This window comes from Pavona decussata, unplaced genomic scaffold (assembly GCF_977016875.1).
Source record: "Pavona decussata unplaced genomic scaffold, jaPavDecu1.1 SCAFFOLD_11, whole genome shotgun sequence".
NCBI classification, from domain to species: Eukaryota; Metazoa; Cnidaria; class Anthozoa; order Scleractinia; family Agariciidae; genus Pavona; species Pavona decussata.
In genome coordinates this window covers 222,501-245,692 of record NW_028145434.1, presented here as the reverse complement: position 1 = coordinate 245,692, position 23,192 = coordinate 222,501, and the positions used below count along the sequence as shown (strand labels likewise).

The 23,192-nt window shown below is 39.7% G+C and overlaps 2 protein-coding genes across 4 annotated transcripts in view; both read left to right on the top strand.

The window, feature by feature from the left end:
• LOC146488039 (E3 ubiquitin-protein ligase rnf213-alpha-like) overlaps window positions 1-19,104 on the top strand; it is a 96,393-nt gene extending 77,289 nt beyond the window's left edge. For all 3 annotated transcript variants that reach the window (XM_085120927.1, XM_085120913.1, XM_085120920.1), the window contains 21 exons: window positions 236-355; window positions 875-985; window positions 1,386-1,439; window positions 1,837-2,040; window positions 2,805-2,883; window positions 3,620-3,654; window positions 3,948-4,045; window positions 4,671-4,824; window positions 5,011-5,185; window positions 5,594-5,694; window positions 5,793-5,850; window positions 6,749-6,948; window positions 7,912-8,053; window positions 8,778-8,861; window positions 11,751-11,931; window positions 13,392-13,599; window positions 13,988-14,062; window positions 15,337-15,534; window positions 16,261-16,350; window positions 17,880-18,052; window positions 18,192-19,104. In XM_085120927.1, the coding sequence (XP_084977053.1) occupies window positions 236-355; window positions 875-985; window positions 1,386-1,439; window positions 1,837-2,040; window positions 2,805-2,883; window positions 3,620-3,654; window positions 3,948-4,045; window positions 4,671-4,824; window positions 5,011-5,185; window positions 5,594-5,694; window positions 5,793-5,850; window positions 6,749-6,948; window positions 7,912-8,053; window positions 8,778-8,861; window positions 11,751-11,931; window positions 13,392-13,599; window positions 13,988-14,062; window positions 15,337-15,534; window positions 16,261-16,350; window positions 17,880-18,052; window positions 18,192-18,360 (2,709 nt within the window). In that variant the 3' untranslated portion in view covers window positions 18,361-19,104. The remainder of the gene's footprint in view (window positions 1-235; window positions 356-874; window positions 986-1,385; window positions 1,440-1,836; window positions 2,041-2,804; window positions 2,884-3,619; window positions 3,655-3,947; window positions 4,046-4,670; window positions 4,825-5,010; window positions 5,186-5,593; window positions 5,695-5,792; window positions 5,851-6,748; window positions 6,949-7,911; window positions 8,054-8,777; window positions 8,862-11,750; window positions 11,932-13,391; window positions 13,600-13,987; window positions 14,063-15,336; window positions 15,535-16,260; window positions 16,351-17,879; window positions 18,053-18,191) is intronic.
• A 2,801-nt stretch (window positions 19,105-21,905) lies between these two features.
• The window catches only part of LOC146488037 (E3 ubiquitin-protein ligase rnf213-alpha-like), a 109,360-nt gene continuing 108,073 nt past the window's right edge, over window positions 21,906-23,192 (top strand). Inside the window, exon 1 of the mRNA XM_085120883.1 lies at window positions 21,906-22,161. Within this exon, the coding sequence (XP_084977009.1) occupies window positions 22,002-22,161 (160 nt within the window). The 5' untranslated portion in view covers window positions 21,906-22,001. The remainder of the gene's footprint in view (window positions 22,162-23,192) is intronic.

The following is a 23,192-nucleotide window of genomic DNA, read 5'->3' as shown; positions in this document are numbered from 1 at the left end:
GTTTACCGTGTAATTTGCATATGAAATAAAGATCATGAATCACTTACACGCTCATATTTTAATAACATTAGCCGCTGAGAAAAGTTTTTACCAGCTGACTTCGTTGGTGTAACACTAAAGTAGTTCTAATTCTCAAAGTCTTGATTTTGAAGTCGTCTAGTTCTTTTACTTGACGACTAAGTTTCAGTAAACATTATTAAATAAATTGGTTAGAAATAATCTTTTTCTCTTACAGCAAGAGGATCTTGTTCCTGATAGATTCATTATTTATGGAGAAGACTACAAAAAGATCCGAGAAGCCACCGCCAAAGCAGTCCTGAGCGGGACACATAGGGAGTTGACTGAAACGCTACAGGTACGACAAGTTGAGATAGTGTATAACACAATATCTAGAGTTTAACTGGAGTAAGCGAGCAATTTCATGGATCAAAGAGAAAGATATAAGGGGAAATGTAAGCCTCATGACCGAACTCGTCTCTGCAGGTCTTAAGTAAAAGTAGTTATCTCAGACCCTGCAGCTTTTGTATTCAGTCGCTCGTCAATGGTATTTGCATGTTGAAATCCCAAGAGTTTCTTCATTTTCCATGATATGTTTGAAAAAGTGTTGTTAGAATGATGACGATGATGACCAATGAATTATGCGTCGTTTCAACCATTGAAATTGTTCTTGGCAAACCCAGGATTTGTAGCCTTGAGCTGCTGGAGATTGACCGGATGTCAATAGCCGACAAATTATGCTTGAAGCAATGCGGATTTGCACACAAAATTCGATTGGCTGTAAAAAACCATGCTTCACAATCGACGTCTTGTACCAGCCACAAATACTAGCATGCCAGGATCCATAGAATTTGACCATGCTTACATATCACTTTAGGCCGCTGCTGTGCCACCAGTCGTCAGAGAGGTCATGATGCTGTTGTCTGAATACCGTGAAGTGACCACGTGTTACGGCTTCGCTTCCACCCAGCGTCAGCTCTCCACAAAAGTGAGTGTACGAAGAGTGTTTTGTGTTTGTGTGGCTATGAGAAAACGAGTATCTAGAAATGTTTTGCCGAGAATCCCTGTGGTGGAGATTTATAAATCTCCTGTCGGTTGCCTTGCTTTTCTTCTTATGTATGGAATGCAAAAATGCAAGTCGAGTTCTAACTGAGGATAGAATGTCCAGTGTTATTAAACCTTGTCATGACTTGCATTTATCTTTCACAAGAATAATCCAAGCAGAAACAACCATGCATACTATCGTGGGAACAATGTCGCTACCTTGTAATGTAAAAACAGCTACTTGTGGGATGTCATAGAAATTATTGTCGTGGCTGCATTTCGGAGAAACGGAAGGCTAGTCCTGAAATAACTGTTCTTGTATCTCTTTCTGATTTGCTCGTCAGGCTCACCAGTGTTTTAAAACATTTTTGCAAGAAGATGCCCATCTGTCTGACAGGGTGAGTGAGCAATTAATATTTTGTCATTTTTGCACAGAAAGCTTTACTTGACTACTTCCATATTGTGGCCGTGTTGGTCTTATAAGGTCGACGGATCGAGTTTTTGTTGCCGTAGTCTTGTTGGTCTTTACAGAGGAACTGTTACTCGTCAAGTATGCCTATACCAGAACCTTTTTTTAAAAAATAGGTACCAATAAACTTTTAGGGAATCTTAAAACAAAATGCCTCGGGGCAGCTGTGAGATGGACAAGCATTCATCCAAGGGAAACCAACAATGTTCTTGGTAGCTTAATGTAAAGAAAATTGGAGTTCAGTACCACTGGTCCGGGTTTGATCTCTTCTTACCTTTTAGGTTATTATCTGTGCTTTTTCAAGTTGGTTTTATTTGCGCTTTCAGACCCGACCTTTTGCCTTTCAACTTCTGAACAACGCTCAGGGTACAGCTGTCTCTCCCAGCACCAGAGTTGTACCCCGTCGCTCAGCAATGGAGCAGAACCTGGCAGAACTTGTCATCCATGCTACAACAGTACTTCAGTGCATTAACCATCTGACTGTGTGTGAGCCACTGCGACTTCTGATGGAAAGCCCTGCGACTCTAATGGTGCAGTTTATCTTCCTAATTCTTTTCCAGAACTTAGAAACACACGTTCGTGGGCCGCGGACGGCAAACCGAAATTGAATGCTTTCTTTTCTGGATGCTTTCTAACGCCATCTTGTAATGACAAGCCACTAACACCAGAACAAAATTTATCCAGTACTTGGCTTTGTTTTGGCTGCAAGCAAAACCAAGGCAACAAGGGGAAAATTTGACTTCCGGTTACCATACATAACTCACGAATGTCTGTGCTTAACTTCTCTTTTGTCACCCCAAAATCTCTTATAAGGACGTTTAGGATTATTCGGTAACTATTACACTATCTGAATTATGTGGATGCAATTAATTGGATAGATTTTCGCACGATTTTATTTTAGTGGTCGCTTCGTACCGTTGCAACTTTCATAGTTTCTACTTTTTTTTTCCTTTGTGTTTTTTCCTCTGATGGTCTCGTTATCCAATCTCCGAACAAATTGCAAGAATTGTGGCGGAGTATGACTTGTCGAGTCCCATGTTCACTTTGTACGAAAACTCAAAAGTTATCCTCCCACATTTCTTACTTTCGATAGTTTGAGACTGAAGCCATCAGGAAGTTGTCCAAAAAATGGAAGAATTAAAAACAGTTTTTGCGAGTGGCAAGGATACAACGTGGAGCAGTATGTCACATAATAGAAGTCCACATTTGCCCAGTTTCGAAATAATTCGATTCAAAACAGTTCTCGCATTTAGCATGCGCTTATTTCATGAGGCTCCTGTTGTTTGTGTCATAGAATGCCTATTTACCCACAATGCCTGATGACAATCTTCAAGAGGTAATGGCAGGGATGCGAGAGACTGGAAGCTGGTATCGTAAGTATTACAGTTTACTATATAGGCCATTTCCGACAAATTAAAATTCTAGCTTTGGTACGAGGCTTGGGGTATTAAAACAACAGAAATTTTATTGAGGTTCATAGATGAATAATTAATTTCTTTTGCCTTGTAGCCAAGCTAGAATTTTAATATATCGGAAATGGTATATTGTGCTGTGAGGAATTTACAAACAGGATAACTATGTGGTCTAGCAAACGTCAGGTTGTCTACATACCTGTTTATTAAACGGCATGTTTTGGCACAGAATTTGCTAAGCAATCTCTGAGCAAAAGTAAAGCAAAACCAAAGCAAACGCAAATTACTTTCGACACACAATTAATTGGAAACTGCTCTATGTACTCACTTAGAAGAAATTCTCCTTCAGTTCGTGTTAGTCCAGTGTTCTCTCACCATAAAGTGTACTACTTTTTTTGTGTGGTTACCTGGCTGATTTATTGTAATTTTTGCCAATTTTAGGGGGCTCGGCATACAAACTGGATCTATTTCAGTGTAATCTGTTTTACGTGAAAATTTGTCATTATGGTGGATTTTTTTGTAGCGTACATGTCTAGTACTCTCATTTGTCCGTGCAAAAATAAATAAACAATAGACTTTTCCCACAGGCAAATGCGACTGCTACATTCATATGCAGAAAATAACTACACCTTAAGTAAATTATTATGGTGTAAATTCTTGACACGTTCTGTTGTGTTCTTTCTTGTCTTGTTTGTAGAGTGCCCAAAAGGACATCCCTATTACATCGGAGATGTAAGTATTCTTAACCAATATAGCCACTTTAAACTAAAGCTGTTCAATCGTACTAATCGTCCTTAAGGAAAGGTAAAGTAACATTCTGTCCAAAGGCCCACACGCCTGAGCAGTGCTAGTTTCCCTTGCATAGAATGCATTTCAATCTCAGAGTTATCCTTAGCGTTTTGCATGGTTTCCGTGGCTGAAGGGACACAAAATACTCGTCCAAGTGATACTTTGTTTGAAAACTATGCTCAATTGCTACCGCCTAATTACTAGTGTCTTTCAAGTACAATGTTACTTTTTTGCAGTGTGGTCGTCCCGTGGAAGTGAAGGTTTGCCCTGAGTGCAAAGTCAATATTGGTGGCACTGGGTACAATCTCTCCCGAGGAAATACCACGGCTCAGAGGTAGGACACTGCTGTATCTTCTGGACTGTCTGTTAGGGGTCACAAAGTAGTTTGGGGTTACAGCAAAGTAGGAAACGCCAGTAGAACCCGAAGTTCGCTTATTTACTTTCCAATTCTATCTTAACCAGAGACTGCTTCTTTATCTTCAGATTAAAGGTACTGTTATCCACCTGACAAACATACTCTGTACTTTTTTATTGTTTAATATGTCAATGTAAAATGAACACTATTATGTTATTTAGTGCTCGTTTTCCGATGTAACCCCGTAGCTGGTGTTTTTTGTTTACCTCTTTCAATGCTTGAACCAACGAACAGATTGATTGGCTGTCCACGACCCCATTTCCGATGCGATTCCATTGTGTACGTGAACTATTAAAAAATTTCATTTGTTTTCCATACACAATCAGTTGCCAGCAACACAGTGCCTACACAACTTAACAACTTAACCAAGCTGCGCATAATCCCACTATTAACCTGTAACCGATGTTTGCTTACCAGTTAGTATATCGTTGACATAAATGATTTCAGCCATTCTTCAAATCACGTCTGGCCTTGGATACGCCCCCACACCACGTCTCAACATAGTAAAAGGCATCTTCCTTACAGTCTTATCTTGTGTTTGCAGAGCTGACCGCACAATGACAGGTCACGTGCTTGGGCATCCCAGTGCAAGGCCTAAAGTTCTTGCTCCAGAGCGAAACCTATCCCCTGTAGTTGTTGGTATTACAAGGATCCTTATGCATTGTGCCATGATTGAGGGAGCCTGCCGCCATCCACAGGTCTGCTTAGAAACAGTCATATGTCAAACCACACTTACAATTTCACAATGTTAGACCATCATTGAAGCATTTCTTCATTATACGTCCTCACAATCCCACTTGTGTAGACTGAGTAAATATTGACTATATGATTTAACTTTCCTGATTCTGATGTCGTTGCTTGTTATTTAATTGTCTTTTTCTCAGGACGTGGGCGCCCTTATCCATCCCACAGTTCCTCCTGTAGCGTTGGCACGCTTTTTGTGGGACCACCTCCAAATGGATGTAGAACTTCTTGCTAACAGCCTGGGGAGAAGTGTAGACGATACAGTTCTATGCGTCCACATGGTCCTTGTACAAATTACTGCCCATGTCTCTAACCGTAAGTGGAGACGCATAACGGTCAAAAAGGGCAACATTGCTTTAGCAATATAATGACTTGTTTTGTATCCACAACATTTGCTTAGTTGGTCGGGCTCTGCCCTCGTTAATGCTCTTCTGGGTTAAATTTTAAGTAAGGGCTTTGGTACTTTAACGTGAAAGTATTTAAAATAACTACAATTAGTGTCGTTTAGCTTTTGCCAAAGAAGAACTTCCGCCATTTGTTGAAAAGTACAGGGGACATTGTAAGACCCGCAGGACGTGAAAGGGTGAACAGGAACACGTGCCTTGCAACCTCCTCTTTCCCATAGTAAAAAAATATATACCCAAAAGCTTTGCGCCTTTTGAAGAAGTCACACCCCAATGTTTAATTTGACTGTACGCTTTTTATCCGCTTTTATTGTGTTAGCACAACAAGCCATAGATGTCGCCCCTAATCTGATGTCCAAGGACTCCCGAAGAGAATGGGAAGCAATGTTCAACACCAGTGTGGTCACCCCAGTGTTAACGGTATGTCCATTTCCACCTCTCTTTTGGTTTGTTATATTTGGTTTCAGTTGTTTATTATATTTATGTGTTTTAAAATGTTTAATGGTCATTTTTTTAAGAACCTCGAAGAAAAGATTCAGCGTTGTTTGGGGCTGTTGGTCGGTGACAATCGACTGGGTAAGCTAAATTTCCTTGTTACATTCATGACCAGACAGATAAAGTCGCAGTTTAACTCCGCTTTCTAGACCAAGAAGCAAATAGGAGAAGTGCTACTTCCCCTTAAAGGTCTGCGAGTCCATCTCATCACTACTCAAAGCATTTTCTTAGGGTCCCTTAATGGTTCTGTGGAACCAATTATGCTAGTCAAGCCTTGATTCTCTATGCAAAAAGGTGACAAACTGAAGGCAAAACCTTATATTATATTTTAATAATACAGTTGAACCTCTTCACAACGGCCACCTTGGGGACAGAAAAAAGTGGCCGTCGTGGAGAGGTGGCCGTTATGGGAAGGTAGGGGTGTAATATGACACCTTTTTTTTTCGGGAAGTACAACATGTTTATTGTGCCAAGTTCATGCCTACTGTAGCCTATAATGACAATCTAATCTTAAATAATATATATATGGATAAAATACACGATAAAACGTAAATAGTGTTTTGAATCAAAATGTTAACAAGACGAAACGAGCAAGGTTCGCAACATTCGCTATATTATTGGAGACAATTTATGCTTTCCGCAGCATATAAATGGCACACAATCAAAATAAGTGTATCATTAGAATGAATACAGAAACGTAATGTTCCGAAGACAAATGTTGATTACTGCATCAGTTTATAAAAAAAAAAATGTTTCTACAAAAAGGAACTGTATACTGGCCGTTGTCGAGAGGTTATTTTGGCAGTTGGGGACGCACTTTAGTGCCGTTGAGGTGGCCGTTGTAGAGAGGTTTAAACAAGAGGTAATGTATGGACTGTCCGCCGGGACAAAAAAAGTGGCCGTTGTAGAGAGGTGGCCGCTGTGGAGAGGTGGCCGTTAGTGGAGGTTCGACTGTATTATAATATTATTATTTCTGTAGGTAATAACCCCCTGATGCGCCAGCTGTACGAGGTAGATGTTCCTCCTGATACCCTGACTGAAGGCATCTTACCTACCTGCCCCGCCCTATGGAGGTATCGGACTCAAGTCACTTTGGATCACTTCTCACACACGTTTCAGCAAGAGGTGCTGTCTACTGATCCTGAGAGGAACAAAGTGCTAGCTGAGTTCTTACAACAGGTAAACAAACTCACACGGGTATTAGGTCAACTATTGAATATTCTTCAAAATGCTTGATAATCCATTATTTTACGCGCTGGCACGTTGTAAATGTTATCCATCTCAGAGGTTTCAATCAGCCGAGGAAACAGTTAACGTTTATTCTGATTATTAATTTAGTTACAAAGTAACAGAAAAAAATTCCTTAGATGGCAATAAGCTGACTTGACCAACAGACTAAGTGAGCATTCTTTTGGGGGCAATTCTAGCTATTCTTATTCCGGTTCGGGAAGAACTGAATAGACAATACGGGTTCCCAAAACGGAGCAATTCGGCCTATTCCCATTCACCTGGCAACCTTCCCGAAGGAATGCTGCCATTCCTTTTATTAATTTCAGGCATAGAATGACCAGAAGACTACTCTGTTTATTCCGAAAACAGAATAGGCCCCAAAGGAACACGGATAACGTCTATTCCTTGTATTCCTCTTCCAGAATAGATAGTAGTAATAGTAATATAGTTTATTCTACTCATTTGCAGTCCATGACTGAATTCCTGACCGATTACAATTCAGGGATTAATAATGTTAACAATCATAATCGAGAAATCTAGATTATAGTCTGGTACTTCATGGTTACAAAGTTCTTGAATCTTTCAGTCCTGATTGGTATTGGATACTTGGTTCTATCTGACCTCAGGTTGTACTGGCCAGTGGATAAATACTCTAAGTTTTATTTACCACACAGTTAGAGACTTCGATTTGTCCTGCGTTTGAATTACTCTAGCGGAAACCTACTTGCAAAAAGGAGTGTGAAACCTTCATCAATTGATTCGACTTTTCAATTCTTAGATAAGGCCATATTTAATGAAGGGTTAAGGAAAAATGCAATTCACGTGGTCTTGAATAAAAAAAACTCAATAAAGGAGAGCATATAGCAGCCTCTTTCATATTAACATTTCTATTTCTGCCTTGTCCTGTTACAGGAACACAAACTTCGTGCCCTCCGTTTTCTCCCGGATATCGTTAAGCTGCAACGCCTTCTCATGGACAAATTCCACCGAAGAATCGACAGAACGGAAGCGGAGAACATCAAGATAAGAGATTTTCTGAGGAAAATGCCTTCCAGTAAGTGGCCAATCATATCGTAGAATTAAACGTATTGCACTTCACATGACATTTTATATTAGTCGCAGCTGGGAGACACAGTGGTGGCAGCACTTCTTGCCCACCTGACCTGCGCTCAAGTCTCCCACTCGGCATCATGAAGATTCTGATGGTTCTTCTCTGCCTTGCACAAAGGGTTTCCTCCCTGCACAATAAGCAAGGTTTCTAAGCTTCCAATTCCATGCGAGAGGCGACTGACACAGGTGCTCCTTTTCCATTCAGCCCAGACGGAATCCATTTGTATTAAATTTGTGTTTAACGGAAACTTTATCAACCATCTGCCCTATTTGATTGGAGCAGCATGGCCGAGCGGTTGGGTTCAAGCCCTGCTCTGGCCGCTACCTGGAGTCGTTTCTCGGTAGCCCCGAGTCCACAATCCACAACCGGCCACGCTTGCTGGGATTCTTGAATTGTTTTGTTCTATTTGAAATATTGATGTTGTTTTTTCCATTATGCCCGAAATGCACCTCACCGGGAGATAATTTATTTCAATGCCACGTCGTTCTTGCTAGCCCTTCCGCTGTTTACAGCAGGTTTAGGTCTTGAATCGAAAAGGTGCCAACTACTTGAGCGCACACAGTTACAGCCGACGTAGGCTTTGCCCTAAAGGTTTCCTCTCAGTCCGGGTTTGACTGTAGTGTTTTTACATATCATATTACAATACCTTTCACGTCTTTCTTCACAGAAGCAGCAAGAGATGAAATCGCTTCTCTGATTGCGAGCTTTAACAATGCATGGAATCTTGTGAGACTGAGTCTCGACCAGCAAGGTTTGTGTTTACATTCAATTCTGAGAGAAGGAATTAAAATCGATCAATTACTTTTTGGGGGGACTTAATAGATAAATGCGCTTTTGCAGTAGACTAACTTACAACCATAATGAAGTGAAGTATAATTAACAATTATAAACTGCTGTGAAGGTTGGTAATGGTGGACAAAAAAACAAGCAAAAACGAAGAAACACAAGCAAACAAAAATGGTGGGAGGTGATTAGCAAACCCTATCCAGACTGTGAATTCCCACACAATAAAACACTATCCAGGAGTACTCAACAACAAAATTTTCAAAATCGATTTCTTATTGGCCCTAATGATTGCTTGACAGTCACCGAGTGTTATTTAGTGTTACGTTAATTGTCTATATAGGACATTCTATGGAATGTTCCAGAGCATTTTAGAATTCTGAGTCATGGTTTACGTAATTGTCTTTAACTATCACACGCTGATGTAATACTACTGAACATAGATTTTAGAAGGTTCTAGAACCTCGGTTCACGACTATATAAGTAAGTAAAATTAGCAGTTTAAGAGAGTTTTTCAGTGTGCCAAGAAGTCTATTCAAAGGGATGTGTGCTGGACTTATTTAAAGTAGCTGTGTGCTGATTTAAGTGTAAAGCCTGTCTAGTAGAACTGTGTGCTAAAGTCTGCGTGACAAGAATCTGTGGGCTGTGAAGACTTCAAGTGTTGGCGAATAAATCTGCTTGTTTCTGCTACCGACAATCCTTAGTTCAGTCTACAAACAACACACTCTCTTCAACGAATCTCATAACATGCGGTTGATAATTAATTCTTGCAACCACCGCAGCCAAGATCTGTTTGTTACTAAATAGTCACATATTTAATTGGCAACCTTTGCAACCAGCGTAGCCAAGATCTGTTTATTACAAAATAGTCACATATTAAACTGGCAACTTTTGGAACCAACACCCTTTGTACAACTTATTTCCTTCAAAGATACTTTGCAACCTCTTCAACCGACACCTTTCTATCACCAAACGTTAAGATACTTACCTTGCAACCCTTGTAATCACCGCAACCAACATCTATTTGGTATTTAATAGTCACATATTCAATGGACAACTTTTGCAACCACTTCAACCAACACCCTTTGTAGAACTATTTTCACACAAAGATACTTTTCAACCACGGTAACCAAGACCCTTTCTATCACCAAATGTTAAGATACTTGCCTTGTAACCACCGCAATCAACATCTGTTAAATACTAAATAGTTACATGTTTAATTGACAACTTTTGCGACAACTGCAACCAACAACCAAAGGTTTTTCTTAATTTGAAGTCTGTTGCATCTGAGACTTTTGTTAGAAGTTTTCAATTTAAACTGTTAGATGATATTACATACACTAAAACGCGTCTAGCTAAAATGAGTTATGTTCCACACGATACTTGTACATTTTGCGAACTCGAACCAGAAACAGTGTACCACTTATTGTTCTTTGACATCCCACTTTTGGAAAAAAATTCAAACTTTCTGTTTTGCAGTTTCAGGCCAACGTGAGAAATAAGCAGTAAAAGAGGTTTTCATTGGAAAATTACAAAAAAATGAATTACTGAATTTTTTAATTGTTAATCCTTGCACCTTTGGTTTTGCCGGAAACACTCAAAAAGTCCAGATTTTGATGTATTTAAAAATGTAATTGACCTAAAATATTGAACTGAGAAATACATAGCAGTAAAAAACAGTATGGAGAAAGTATTTCAGGCTAGATGGCATTTGTATATAATAAATAACTGTTAATTCTTTAGTGTGTATGTAAGTTAGTTATAGCAGATACATTTGTTAAGATGATATTGATGTAAATACAACAGATATCAATGTAAATACGTATGTACGAAAAATAATGGCTATTAATATGTGAAAAAAAAAGAACTTATTTCTCACACACATATTTTGCCCCCAAGACCCTTTCTATAACTTAATGTTAAGATACTTACCCTACAACCCTTACAACCCCAGCAACAACCATCTATTTCGTACTAAATATTCACATATTAAATTGACAACTTTTGAAACCACTGCAACCAGCACCCTTTGTACAACTGATTTCCCACGTACATACTTTGCAACCACTGCAACCAAGCTCCTCTCTATCCACTTGGCTTGCAATCCTAGAAACCAACATCTATTTATTACTTAAACAGTCAAATATTTAATTGGCAACTTTTGCAACCACTGCAACCAAGACCCTTTCTATCGCCAAATGTCTACATACTTACCTTGCAACCACTGCAATCAAAACCTGTTTATTACTTAATAGTCACATATTTAATTGGCAACCTTTGCAACCACTGCAACCAACACATCAGGAGGAAGTTAGAGAGATAGTGTTATTTTTGTCTCCAGCCAGGGATGACATTAAAGCAAAAACCACAGCAAGAAAAACGTTTGGGGTAATTTCCTAGCCAGGATTTTAGTTCCCTACTAAGTTCTCAGGGTAGCAAAATTTCAACCCGAGGAGCGGATAATCTGACTGTGGCTCCGTTGGGTACTCTGACTATCCTACCACTGGTTTGGTAATAGACTAATTGAAGTCATCAAACTTCATTTCATTGCATCTCACTCAATAAATTAATTTAAAAGTACTTATTGAGATGCTGTAAATTAGTAAATGTAAAAGATTTCTCTATTTCTGCATCTTGCTCATCCATAGTTAAAGTACCTGTTATTCACTCTTGTATTTTGTGAGGAAAGTTAATTTCATATAAGCCTCGTGGGTCCGTTTAGGTTCGTCGCCATCTTTTTGCCTTCGACTCGAAAACCTGTATTTTGTAATGTGTGTATTGGCAAAAATAAAAATGAAATAAAATAAATTGTGTCATAAAGCCATTGCTTAACAGATTTTTTTTTCCATTCAAACAGGACGCCTTCGCCCTCCGAGTGACTTATGTCAAATACCAATGGATAACTCACGTCCTCTGGCTGTGCTCCTGCCCAGTACCTCTGGGATGGGTATCTGCTCCACGGCCCTGGTATTTCACCTGACCATGGTACATAACGAGTTCAGCCAACGATATCAGAATTTGATCGGTGGAGAAGTGAAGTAAGTATTTACCAATACTAACCGGGGTCAATTCAGTAAAACTACACTTGCAGTTGACCATCTGGGCTGTTGTTTTTACTTACGCAACAAAAACGAAACTAAAAAAAGAGTTAAAAAAACGGGGTCAATAATCATTGTTAAGGTGACCGAATACAGTTTTTTAGTGTACGGGTGTTAGATGACGTTATTTGGGAACTATGTACTTCTGGACGCCCAAACTTGGTATGGTGTAAGATTAACTAAGAGGGAATGTATTTTCGTACGTCTTGTTGAGCTAAGTACCGTTTCCATGGCAACGCAGCGAACTATTAAACGTCCAAAAATGGTACGTTTCCTTTATTTTTAGAAAATGTACTCATTAGATTTTTTCCATTTTTGTATCCAGAAAAACTCACAAAACACTGACACAGTTGCACTACTTTCATGTAATTTTAACCGAGAGATCTCCTATATATATTGATTTTGCATTTTAATGTTTTGTGAAGATACCCTCTGTTAGATTTATGTTTCTCTTTGTAGGCGAGTTACGCTTTGAGGGAACTATTTTCATGCCAAATGTCACGAAATTCTAATGAGCGGTTCCTTAGAAAACAGTTCATTTCCACGAAAACAACCAGTCACAAATTTTTGGTCAAATGCGCATGCGTGGCTTTAATTGGGTTTCATGGCAAAGATGAAAAGCATGCAAAAGGCCTTGGTGAATGACTTTTTTGCCCGGAAAGAAAAGAAAAAGAAACCAGAAACGAAAAACTTAGTTATTTAGAATTAAAACTTAACTTTATTAACCATTTCATGTAAAATTGAGGGATCACTTCATCGACCGCGGTACTTGCGCACCACAACCCTAGCGCGCGCTTAATAGCATCACTAACAGAAGCTGTAAAGCGCGCGCAAACTGTGTTCGGCCACCTTAAAGGGCCCTAGTCAGCCACACCGTTGTTTTTGTTTATATGCGACAGTTTGGCTATTATATTTTATTCGGAGCATATCGAAATGAACGAAATCACTGTGAAACTACTAAAGATAATGAAACATACTTTCAGGAACACAACTTACAGTAAAGCAATAAGATTTCGCTTCACCATGCAATACCAATAATTTCGATGGCATCGAAAATGGCGGAGGCTGACTAGGGTCCTTTAAAGACTTCTAACAACTTTTAATGAATTCGTTTGCTGCATGAGCGCGTAATACAATAATATATACCGCTTATTACATCAACAATTCCTTTACAATCACAGTGGTACGATATGATTGCCCACCTTACCAACTGGCTGACTGTTCATGCCGGAATGGTGAAAAATCGTCCAATATAATGATGGAAAGTGACGCTTCTTTCGATGTAAATCACTTCTCTTAGCAAAACATATTTCACACAGCCGAGGCGTTGTTTTGCTATCAATACAAGACGATTCGATTTCGTTAAAAAAATCTTGAATTTATATTTTTCTCGTCATCAGAGACCTCCCCCACATACAGTTACAAGACGTCACTACCTCACAACTGATTTCTTACGACGCCGAGAGAGACCTCCTGCCGCTCATTCTGGCACAGTGTAACTACTCTCTAGAAGTAGGTAGGGGAACATTAGTCCAGTACAACTGGGATGCACTGGAAAGACAGCTGATTGACAGGTTCATAAGGGGAAGACCGTTAATAGATTTCAAGGTGAGTTGTACAATACTTGCTTTTTTTTTTTTCTCATCAGGATGGATGACAGTTGTCCTTAGGGCCATTAATCGTGTAACAAAAAAGGTCCTCTTCTTATATTGACACTGAACATGCATTTGAGATCGTCTTCAACGCCTTCAAGAAAAATTTGTCTGACAACCGTTGTTCAGTAGGAAACTGCGTTTCGAAAAAGTTGATAATTCCTAGTAAAAATCTATGGGGCTGGCATTCCTCAATGAAAAGCTTTATCTGTTGCTTTTGTTGTCGCACTTACAATAATTTCCAGAGACATTACAGGCTCAAATATTAGTAGAACAAACCGCTTATTATTTTCTTTTTGCTGCTTAATTCTATTTGAACGTAATTTGTTGAATTGCCATCATAGGATGAAAGATTCGCATTCAGCCGAGATCTCCAGCTGGACTCTGTTTTCGCTGCGGTGAAAGTCAAAGTGCCCCAGGTAATAATACACTCGTGACATTTATTTTCGTTTCTCCTTTTTCTGATAAAGTGGTTTCCTCTTGATGGTTACCGTAAAACTAGAACCACAGTAAACACAAAGAACAACCAATAATAATAATACCGCAACTTCAGAGTTGTTGTTACACCATACCTTGGTTGTTTTCTTTTTTTTTTCTTTCTGACTATTTCAAAGTCTTCGTACAATGAGCTGTTACTAAGCACAACAAACGTTTCAAAAACTCAATGATAATGTATATGCCAATTGACCTATCAAATGGTCGATAAAACATCACGTGCAGTTGTTCTAAAACCCGATAAAACCTCCTCCTTATTAGTATGCGGTGTTTAATGTTTTTCTCGTATGCTAATTTCCAACGTTCACAAAAGCATCATTGTTATGAACTCTCTTGACACACCCTTTTCCAGGAATGTTTTTGAAGCCGTTCAAAAACCTCGCAGCACGTGTTTTGTCGGGTCTAAAACCACGAGGCGCAAATCCCGATAAAACACCGCTGCTCGTGTTTGAAACATTACGTCATTCTATTAGCCAATCAGGAGCGAAGTCTAAACAGATCGCGGCTTGATTTGCTCGCGTTTTTAGTTGTGCTTGTTTTGCGGAATGCTCTCAGGAGCAATTACTTTGATCGTCCGGATAACAATAGTCCTAAGAAGGACTGTTGTTGGTGACGCGACAACCCGAGCGGAAGTCATCATCAGAGCCCAGTAAATTGTGTATAGGTGTCAGATTGTATTTTGTCTTGGGTGACTTCATTAGTTAATCAAGCCGTGATATTCATATTGCTAGTAAATAACGTCTCAAGACAATGCTTGGACAGCTATCAGAAGCTGTCTTTTTAGACGCCAAGGAGGATCCAAGCGTGATAGGCAAAGTCGTACACGAACCACAGGTGGCCCAGACGGTCAGAGTTTAACCAGTTCTTTCTGTAGCATGAAGCAACTAAGAGTATTGTCATATCCCCCTGAGTAAACACTACAGTACTTGATCGTTTAGCCCCACAACTCCTTCGTATTTAACAACTATACCGTCTCCCGGACAATCAAACTGTACTATATTTTGCCACACAGAATATTACAACAAATACATTATTACTGAACTAAGGCAGTAAATCCTTTAGAAGCCATAAGGGCTTATTAGATAGGATCCTGTAAAGTGTTTTAAATTAACATGGCGCACATACGGTTATTTGGGATGCATGAGAGACGTTACAATAACTTTTTAAATTCGAATTGTCTTGTACTTTGTGTTATCAGGTTCCTTTGACTTCAGCAGTGAGCCGTCAAATCATAAGCGAGTTTCGATCGTTGACAGACATCTGTGACGTGTTGTCATCTCTTGACATTGCCATTGGTTTCCTGTCCTCAACTGGGGGGAAAGCTGACATGCTGCTCAATGAATACCTGAGAGGAGTACTGCGCATGCCTCAACAAAATGGTCTTCGAAGTCTAAAGGTATGTAAAAGGACTAACGCTCGAAAGGTCAGCACTCGAATCTCTCAAATTATGTTATCAACTCAGTTGATAACACCCCCGACGCAGCACCACGGTTTCTTTAGAAACTGACCCCCCTTTATCTATTTATAACATCGTTTACTTGGACATTTACCACAACCTAAGATATATCTTCGTGGAAAAAAATCTTTGTTTTTGAGTTGGTTAGCTAGGAGACTGCAAGTTACGGGACCTGCCCGGGCTTAAAAAATTAAGTAGAATACTTTTTCTGCAACTTTAAATGTATCAAGGACGATGCCTCCTTTTGTCAGTGCGCATGCGTTCTTTGCCTCTCGGGATGGCACGAGAAACGTGGGTGGACGGTGCCGACTTTATGACCATTCGGAAAAAGCATATCTAAGCAAGGGCAATTAGAACTCCAAAAGAAAACCGAGAGCAGCTACTCATTTCTTCAGAGACAGTTTAACTTTAATTCGGAAAGAAGTGTTTCACTGTTATGTATTGTTCCTTGATTGTCATTGAAAGGTTCGTGGTTACGCCTCAAGGATGCTCTACCCATTGACTAAAGGTAGAGTGTCTGTGGAGCCTCTAATTTGTCCCAATTCCGAGGGCCTCAAATATGGCATTGATTCTAATTAGTATTTTTCCAAACCTTATTAAATACGTTATCATTGTTTGATGTTGGCTTTCGAACCAGTCTGAACTTTGCAACGGTTTCGTCGTTAGGCCCAGCAGTGCTGCCAGTTACGTCACGTGATCTCTCTTTGGCGACTACTCACCCTGGAGAGAGCAAGAATTTTGATACGAAGAGGCGAGGTAAGGGACTTGAATGTTCCAGAACAACCCTATATCCTTGACATGGAAGTTGGGGTGTGATAAACATGTAGCAAGCTCGTAGTTCGGCGTAGTACAACATATTTTGGCTTCCTACGTCTAAGCATGAGGCGACAAGGGTATAACTAGTTATCTTCGCTCCTCCCCTAGGATACGATGCTAGTCCATCGCAGCGTTAACCCCCCCCCCCCCCCTCCCTTCCTCTTCCCTTCCTCAGCCTCTACCATAACTTAAGTCAATGTAGTTATGGCATGATAACCCCTCTGCCACCATGCTTCTTGAAAAATGTGTCGTCTGAGGTTGTCCTTCTTACTTAAAGGGACAGTATCACGCTATTTTTAGTAACACATTGAAAATCGAAAAGACGCTATTGGGTTGATAGCAGCCAAGATATAATGACAAAATTCCATTAAAAGACTATCAGAATGCAAAGAAACTATCCACGGATATTTTCGCCGGCAGATGACCAAGATGGAGAGGGGTTCAAATTTGAAAACGTTTCAAATTTTGCTGTTGTAACGCACTAAAATCGCCGGTTGTACTATATTTTGGTTCAACCTTTCGTCTTAGAATCGCTATTAATATTTCTTTAAATTAGCGTTTCAGAAATTAATTAACACAGAGTTCAAAGTTTAAATTTAGTGGATTTTGGCCAAAAATCATGATATCTCCCATCGATCTCCCATGATACTGCCCCTTTAAAAGCCAACATTTATAAATTCCAACTCAATTTGGAATGCTCATGCAGATTGAATATGGCACGTGTTATGTTTACAGGCTAATTGCGAAGCTGCGATATTTTGTACCTCTACAAATACTCTTGAAAATTTATCAATCACTGATCCATCCTTATTTAACTTATGGTCTGGCTGCCTGGGGCCAGGCATGCAAGAATTACCTAAACAAAATTTTAATTCTCCAGAAAAGAGCACTTCGTATGATGTATTAAACATCGTTCACTTTTTTTAGAGAACGTCCAGCATTCATTCATATTATACACGATTGTCCACCTCCGGAGAGTTTTCCGTTAAACGTTCTAGATTAGCAATACAAAAGCATTCTTTTTCTCGACTTAGTGTTAAGCTGTGGAATGAGATACCATCTCATATAACAGATCTGCCGAAGAAAACATTCAAAATGGTACTTCGCCAATTGCTTTTTGATGTCCTGGAAAAAGAAGATGACTATATTGAATTCCCTATGATAATTTAAAATGTCGGACTAACTAAATAATTGTTCCATTTACTATTATTACTTTTATTCTGTAAACTAGTGTAAAATGCTTTAAATCTGTTACTACGTAAAGTTTTTGCATGTCTGTACTTGTAAATTCTTGTTACTTTTCTAAAGTGTTCCTGTATTCGTCTTGTCCCGCCTCGATTAGTTTTGTAACTTTTTGCGGGACAAGCCATTTATTCTGTTGTTTTTCAAATAACTTGTTGTTGTTGTTGTTGTTGTTGTTGTTACGTTTCCAATGGTAATCAGGTATTACCCCGTTATCCTGTTTTTAGGATCCTTTCGAACAGATTGCGGACACATACAAACACGTCATGTCCTCGCAACAAATGATGAAGTTCAGCAATGGGATGAGGAGAGTTGATTTGGATCGTTTTGTCAGCGAGGTTCTGGAGCTCATCCTACTAAACCTAAGGGGCGAACCACGCTCCGGAGAAGAGGAAATGAGGTAACTGAAATCCAAAGAATATCCGTTTCACTTGATCTGTTGTCATCATGGTAGCTCTAAGATTTGAATCTATGCTGGATCGCACATCAGTAAGTTTTATGTGGGCCATTTTAATCTTGCAATTTTTTGTTCCTTTTAGTTTGGCTGATTATGTACAGTGGCATCTCGACAACAAAGGGCACGAGCCAATACCAGGACTGGACGAGTTACCACCGAACGTGCTTCTAAAGCACGTGATCAATGCGTGGCGAACCTCTGTTGAACTGTGTGACAGTTATCATGATAAGAGGGAAGCTGCTTCGGCGTGAAAATCCCTTCCGAGTTACTACTCATTTGCTATGTTAGTGTAGTCTTTAATGGCTCAGTAGCCTCTTGCAAAGCACGTTCGGTTGTGCTACAAACGGCGGCACAAGAGGTACACGCCGCCAAAAGAAATGATATTTTGCGATGTAGTTTTAGTTTTATGTTACGCCAAATGCATCTACCATAAGAATGGGTCTCTGAATCCCCAGACCCTCCCCACCAATTTTAAGATCGTACTTAATTTTCTGTAAAGCGATCGACCTTCCACTCTTAGGAATATATAACGATAGCTACGCCGGTAGTTAAATGGAATGTGTTACGTATAGAATTTAATGAAAATATTTTGTAGAATTGAAAATTGTCCGTTAACAGGTTGTTGCAGTGCAGTGTCTTCAAAGCGGGCGCCTTCACTGAATGTTCGCCTGTATCCGATGACATAAGGCGGCGCTCTTTGATGTAGTATGAAAACCTTACCGTTACTTACAGTTTATCCAGTACCAGTTTAGTTATCTTGCTGTTTGTGATATCTTCTACGCAGTAATGGAAACCTAGTTTAACGGGAAAGCAACTTTAAAGTAATAAATGAATGACTAATTCAATTTTGCTGTGGCCTTAAGGTTTAGGAATCCAAGTGTTTCCAACAAAATTTGCCGTTCATGTAGTACTGAGGGAAATACAAAATGTCAGGCTACAATTAAGATTTGTAGAATTGTTCATTAAAAATTGGATCTGTATTTCATTTTACTGTAGCAACGGTTATGTTATTTTACCTGGGTCAGTCTCACATCCGTTTAGCTATGCAATTATGTAGAGTTTTTGGCTCCTTTTTTTTAATTCTTTCAAAAAGTTATCCGAAATTTTTAAATTGTTTGGTTCATTAATATAAGGTCGCTGGCAGGCCAACAGGGCTAGGCTAAAGCAACGAGATATGACCAAAAAATGCACGCAAATGAGATACATGGACCGTATGATAGACAACACAAAGTGTCCCCTACCCTAAATTCTTTTTTTTTTTTTTTTCTTTCTAAATTCTTACTAAACACAAATATTTCTGTCAAACATGAAGTCATGAAAACGACAAAAAGGTCTCTCTTATATAAAGCACCGAAAATTAGGATTAGGTGCATTTCTGGACATGAGTAATAATAAGCAACTATAGGATGCCCCTTTCATGGAATGCTAAGCCATCGCAATGTTACCCTGCTTGAAGGTGGAGACATTGGACAACATTAAAATTTTCTGCCGGGTATTACTACGAAAGAGGCGCCTCACTATATGTAGGCGTGGACTGTACTGATGGGAGGACACCTGGCCATCGCAGAGGTATCACCATCCTCTGTTCCTACCTGTAGGTGGAGACACTGGAAAGCCTTAAACTTTTCTGCAGACGTACAGAATACGTTGCCCTCACTATATGTAACCGTGGTCTCCCTGAGACTAATAGTTTTCTTGTTCTCGTCTTTTCTTGGTTGGATTATTTGGATTAACTGTTTCGACATTTTGTCTTCACCTTACTTCCTACCCCTGGGTCTACGAGGTTATGTTATCCCCAGCATTACGTTAAAGGATCGCTTTCGCATGTTTACACACCTGATTAGACAGACTGTGCCTTTCTGGTTTAAATTCAAAACATTTCAGTCATGAAGCAGATAGCTTATGAAGCCTTGCTGAAGGAACCTGGAGTGCCACCAGATAATCCAGATAGCTTCTCAAAAATCGTTAGAAAAGTTTTCTAAGGATTTTTGAGGGACAATGGACGGTATTTAAAGTGCAGGTGATTTCGTCCTCTCCTGGCTATGTAGAGTACAAATTCGTCTCTAAGGAAACAACAAAACCACACTTGACTCAACAAACGCAAGTCCGAAAATGGACACCGTTGCCCTTTATTAGGGAACCTGAGCAACCACGGCTGCAGCGAGAGCGCTACAAAATAAATTGCGTCATGTCACATGAGTGTTATATTTCTTTGCTGCTCTTTGCAAAACAACGCAAAATGAGCAAATTCAAACATTTTATGGAGCGTTAGCGCACTACGGGAAAATTTTTATTCATTTTGTTCCTGTGAACGTCGTTCCTTCAAGTTCACTGCATACGTAAAGTGTAAAACCGCCTACGACTTTCAACAGAAAGATAAGGAAAAGCCTTGCGTTCTGAAGTACAAACTGAGTTATACATAGGCCGCCCTTAGAAATAAGTTGATCTAGGCCTTTCACTAGAACGGTTGGGTGAAGGCTGTCAGTGTTTTGCAGGCAGATCATGCCATCTGATCATTGGGGGCATGGGGGGGGGGGGGTCAAAAACGTTTACATGTTCTAGTTGGGGGAGGTTGGGGGGGGGAGCAAAAAAAGTTATCCTTCATCATTGAGGGGGGCATAAAAAGTTCCAAACGTTCCGTTTCTCCATTTGCCAGCCCCCCCCCCCCCCCCATAAATAATGAAGACTCCCTAATTTGCCATAACAGCGGGTACACTTCTCTCTTCCTCGGAGTATTGAGCACCGACTTGAGCGACAAAACAAGACTGTTGACATTCTTTTCTCTCTGATATTGGTTTAGTGATTGTACTAAAAACGTTCGCTCCTCGTTGTTGAGTACTTTCGTTAGAGCAGCGTGCAGTTTGCGAACGTTTCCTCGGCGTTCGACGCTACGTACGTTCTACGTAAATATTCTCCATTCTTCCCAGCCCTTGTGAGTTGATATTTACGTCATGCTGATAAATCTTCGACCGCTGTGCTAACATTTTCTGATACACACTGGTCACAGAAAGTATATTTTCTCAGCCCAAACAAATCTTGTGAAGTTATAATAGGCGACCGCGTTAATCACGTGATATCTCCAAAACTGCGTGTTACAGATGGTTGTCATGGGCGCTTGCTCACGCAAAGGTTTGTAAAAAAGGCAACTGTACGTTTGGCCGGGCTCGAAAACGAAACGTATACAGAGGTATTCATCTTCGTGGGCGGATTTCGCTTCATTTCATAGACAGTTAAGGGATTTTCATTTCTCACAGACCACAAGTTAACGTAAAGGATAGGGTGTACGCCGAACACTTTTTGGTAATTTTCTCCTTCCAGTGAATTTCTTTGCGTCATAGCGGTTCCATTGCCTACTGCTCCTCTCACGAACCACTTGTCTGAGAAAAAGGTTTAGCTAATAATTGGGGCGCTACTTTGAAAGTATTCTTGTAGCCTTGTCCAATGATTGATTGGATATAGTGAGACATAGTATTCATGTAAAGAGGTTTTCGTAGTCCCTTATATTTCTTGTGCAGATATTTTCAAATTGTAACTGGAAGTTTCACCCGCTTAATAGCCGTCAATTTTTAGTGTTCTATTAAATTTACCTTGCAAAGAAGGGGTTATTCCAACCTTATATATCTCACACCCTCCCATCCCATCCTATCCTCTCCCGTCTTCTCCCTCCCTCTCCTCTCCCTATCCTCTCCTATCCTATCCTATTCCCTCCGATCCCCTCCCAGGGTACATCACTTGCCTCTTCTTCTCCCTCCAGGCCCCCACCTTCGGCAAAGAAATATTCTTTGAACCCACTTCCGCTTTTCCAAGAACCAGGCAAGAACCCTCGCGGAGAAGATGGGCTGAAGCCTTGCCTGTTTGTTGATGTCTGGCGGGTGAAGAAAATCCGCAGAAAATGAAGTGCCCAAAGTGCAAAAATGATGCTCTTGAAGAAAAGCATGATTTCTGCTTTAAATGTGGCTTTGCTTTGCGTGGAAATGGAGAAACGACTTCACAAGGAAACGCTACACGGACGCCGGACTCTGAGATGCATGACGATGAAGATGCTTCACTTAGTAAGTTTAGTTCTCAATCATTTGGGGAACTAATACTAGTACAGTTTTGTGGTTTTACTTCCTAGTATCGAGCTCGTGTGAGTAGAAAGTACTTCCGGAATAGTTGGTCGCCTCACTTTCGCTTTCTGTCAATGTCATTTTGTTTTCAGGTTGCGTTTCTGTAGGTTTCCGAGATGACCTCGTACATATGTTTTTAAGTTTTCAGTGTTTGTTGCTTCATTGATTGCAAAGCCGAATGAATTGAGGTTTATCAGGACGTCACACAAAGATAATTTCGGTATCAATGGTTCAATTATGGATAAGGTTCTTGGACCTGCCATCTTGGATCTCTTGATTTATCTGAACATGCTAAAACCTTAGAAAGCGGCCAAAATTGACTGAAAATAATGAAAATCAACAAAGAAATGCTTAAGGACAACAAAAAATGTAAAATTAACAACTGTAAAGTGAAACTCAAAATTTGTCACTGAAAGATTTAATAAACATGCCAAACATTAGAATTTTCTTTGCAAATATGCTGCATTGTCAGCAATTGTTTGACATAAATAAGTAATGAGGGAGAACAATAGCTTGAATACTTAATGACCACAAAATTTGGGTATGTCACCCTAGAGTTCAAGTGCTTCATGTAAGTGTCATGTTCTTGTTAGGGCCTAAGTGTACAGTGCTTAAATAGTTAAGCTAAAATATATTGTAATTTACCTAAAATTTATGTACCAGAATCACAATTCTGCAGTATCTTCTTTATTAAATGTCAAACTTCTAAATAATTATTGTACTGTTACCCTTGAGTATTTATACAACAAAAAGGGGTATATCCATCAGGTATCTGTTAAACTCCCTTCTTTTTTCATCAAACAAAAAAGCAGCTAAGCATGCATTTTTTAACCTCACCACACCCCCGATCACACCCCCTTTTTGTGGGTACAATGTTACTCTTGATACATGCTACACACTAAAAATATTGCATCAGCATCTGAGCTTTTCTTAATGTTATTTAATTTGCTTTCAATTGGACATAATCATTTTAA